Source organism: Cyprinodon variegatus, unplaced genomic scaffold (genome assembly GCF_000732505.1).
Source record: "Cyprinodon variegatus isolate N-32 unplaced genomic scaffold, C_variegatus-1.0 Scaffold256, whole genome shotgun sequence".
Taxonomy (NCBI): domain Eukaryota; kingdom Metazoa; phylum Chordata; class Actinopteri; order Cyprinodontiformes; family Cyprinodontidae; genus Cyprinodon; species Cyprinodon variegatus.
This window is the reverse complement of record NW_015150709.1, coordinates 503,256-506,090: the sequence shown is the minus strand read 5'-3', so window position 1 is coordinate 506,090 and position 2,835 is coordinate 503,256. Positions and strand designations below refer to the sequence as shown.

Sequence of the window (2,835 nt, the reverse complement as noted above, 5' to 3'; positions counted from 1 at the left end):
ACCATGTGGCTTAAAGATCTCCCCACAGCCGTTTAGCAAGCAGTGAAATAGAAGGTCTGGAAGTGAAACTAAAATAAATGCTCCCTGCTACAGTGAGAAATCAATGAATAACCCCAACCAATCATAAAAGACGACCCGTTGTACACGATTGGTTCCTGACACGTCAATCATGGTCATCTGCTTGTCCCTCCCCACTATGCGCGTACGAATCGACCCCCCTAGTGCTGGTTCAGGACACCATGGCTGGAAGCTAGCCACTGTTATGCTACGTTGACACCTAAAGCAGCAAGAGCGGCAAAAACAAGCGTGCTGCTTAATTTTTGGAGGATGGTGGAGTTTGTGTTCAGTATGTCTTTGAAATAGCTTTGCAGCATAATTTCAGACTGCACTCTGTGTCTGTGAGCAAGAGAATAGGCAGCTGCAAGCTGGTCACTGCTCCCTAACGGATAGGTTAAACAAAGACGACTAATTTCCTTATAATGTACAATTCCAATGAGAACTAGTGGTGATTATTATGATTAAATACTTTCAATTAAAGCAGACCCTCTTTACCAGAACAGGGTCTATTTAGAGTATTTTTGCCTCTGGGAACCTAAAAGTGTGGTGTGAGTACTTTGGTTCATGGAAGGAAGGGATTTTTGCAAAAACGTGTTGTTCGATTTTATGCTGATAACATTGAGGTACATTCCTACATTCCTTTAAATTCAATATTCAGTCAGTGGAGAGGCTTTTAAAAAGGTTCGATGGGTATCATTGATTGAGTTGCATTTTCTTTATCCAACTGAAAAACAATGCTACGGTGATTTTATGTGGTAAATCTGACCTTCTGAAAGGCTGCAGCACAGCTATTGGCCACTGAACTCTTCTGTCTTAAATGTCTAATTGGATTGACATCTCTTTATCTTAAACAGGATTTAAAGCGACATTTTCCAGAAAGATTCTAAGAATCTCCAGAATGAAGCTTTTAGTTGTTCCAAAGAGTCAATTTCTGAATTCTGACCAAAAGAGAAAGGGCTCCCTCTTTCTGTGAGATCAGCTTTATTGTTAAATGAATGTAAGCCTCTTTTAAAATCTCAACTTCTTAAACAGGCTTTTAATTCCAGATAGCACGACCAGTTGGCCAACCTTTGTTTTCTTTTTTATTTCTTTTGCTGATTTTATTGCTTATACTATCAACCTTGTACTTTGCTTATTGCTTTTGTATTTTTAGCATTATTTAGATTTTCCTTATTGTTCTTATTTACCTGTACACTTTGGTTTTTAGAGTGCTTTTTAAAGAAATTATTTTGATGAAAACATGGAGGGTTTTTTAACCTCTACAGGAATTTTAACTGGAACTGTGTATTCTTTTGTTTAATAAGCCTAAAATGAAACTTTTTGCCTACCAATACTAAAGATTAATCGTGTTAAATGAAATATAAGCATCTCATATCCAGGGTTATTTCTCCTCCAAATGCCAATGGAACTTTCTCAGGTAAATATATCATGACCTCTCTGCAGAAAGCTATAAAATTGTGAAATCTGTAATTAAATGTAATTAAACAGGTAAGGACAAAATATTTATGGGCCAATCAACATAGCAATAGTTAGTCCCCAGACCTGAATTGTATGAAACCTTGGGGAGGAGTGCATCTGAGACGCCAGGACTGATAAGTTTATTTTTTTAAATGGAGGCAACTCAAGAGAAAAACCCAACCACTGCATGACCCACTCTTCTCACTTGCACTGGACTGACCCTTTCCTCATAAAAGCAATTAGTCCTGTTGAACTTTCCCTCACAGCTTGAGCCAAATGAGCTTGGCCTAACCTTTATAAGAGCTGTGCAGAGGCCCATTCCAGGCCTCCTGAAAGTGGCTGCGCCTGCAGAGGAATTGGAGCGAGATGTCAGAGCTGGGACAAGGTCCAGGAGGTCGCCAACACCATTCAGGAACTGGAGAGCAAAGAGCGGCAGAGGCTGGGAGGGAAGGGGAGAGTAAATGGCAGGGATTAATGAACTAATACTGTGACAGTCCTCTAACGTCCTCTCTATCACTCACACACACACCTCCCTTTGATTGCTTTTGGCCCATTCTACAGCTCCAGCATGCAGTCCATCCAGCTGGGCCAGGATCAGTCCAAGATGATTCCACAAGGGGTCGCTGTTTCTCCTCTGAGTCACCTGCTCTCTGGCCCATTTGTCCTGTTTGCTTGGGATCATTCAATGAACAGCAGAGAAGGCTATTTACTTTCAACACCATGCATTACTGCTATGAATTACTGCAATTATTTTATACTTTTATACCAAACATACCTCATAAAGTTTTTCAAGGGGATCAAAACCTGTTCATCTTTTATCAGCTGAGGATACATGTTGGTGTAATGACTGTAGATCTGTCTGCAGCAGGGAGAGCAGAGGTTTATTCATCCCCTTCTTCTGCATATGGATATTTTTCCTTTTTTCAGCTCTTACAAACACAGTTAATGTTCTAATAAAACATGCAGAGCTATTATCTATAACAAGGTATTGTTTAAATTCATTGCAAGTTGCAAAATAACATTACAACCATTCTATCTAATGAATATGAGTTCAATGTTTCTTTTATGCTATGCATAACTCTGGAAATAGTAAAAAAGAAAGAAACCACAAAGAAATTAATGCTTTACTCAGAAATTTTTGTAAACTGCTACATATTGGAGTAAAAATAAAGAGAAATGTTTTACCTTACTACTTTCTACTATTACTTACTACTTTCTACTATTACTTACTATTACTTACTACTTACCTTACTACTTTTAACATAACTGTTAATTTAAGTCATTGTTTTTGCTATAGCCCTCTGTATTTATTTGTCTATC

General features: G+C 38.4%; 1 protein-coding gene across 1 annotated transcript in view; it reads right to left on the bottom strand.

Annotated features, from left to right (window-relative positions):
- Positions 1–2,835, bottom strand: part of LOC107089522 (phospholipase B-like 1) — a 10,742-nt gene that overhangs the window by 6,657 nt on the left and 1,250 nt on the right. Inside the window, exons 2-5 of the mRNA XM_015382363.1 lie at positions 2,291–2,374; positions 2,045–2,186; positions 1,803–1,954; positions 1,414–1,444 (exon numbers count right to left, since the gene is read on the bottom strand). Coding sequence (XP_015237849.1) covers positions 1,414–1,444; positions 1,803–1,954; positions 2,045–2,186; positions 2,291–2,374 — 409 coding nt within the window. The remainder of the gene's footprint in view (positions 1–1,413; positions 1,445–1,802; positions 1,955–2,044; positions 2,187–2,290; positions 2,375–2,835) is intronic.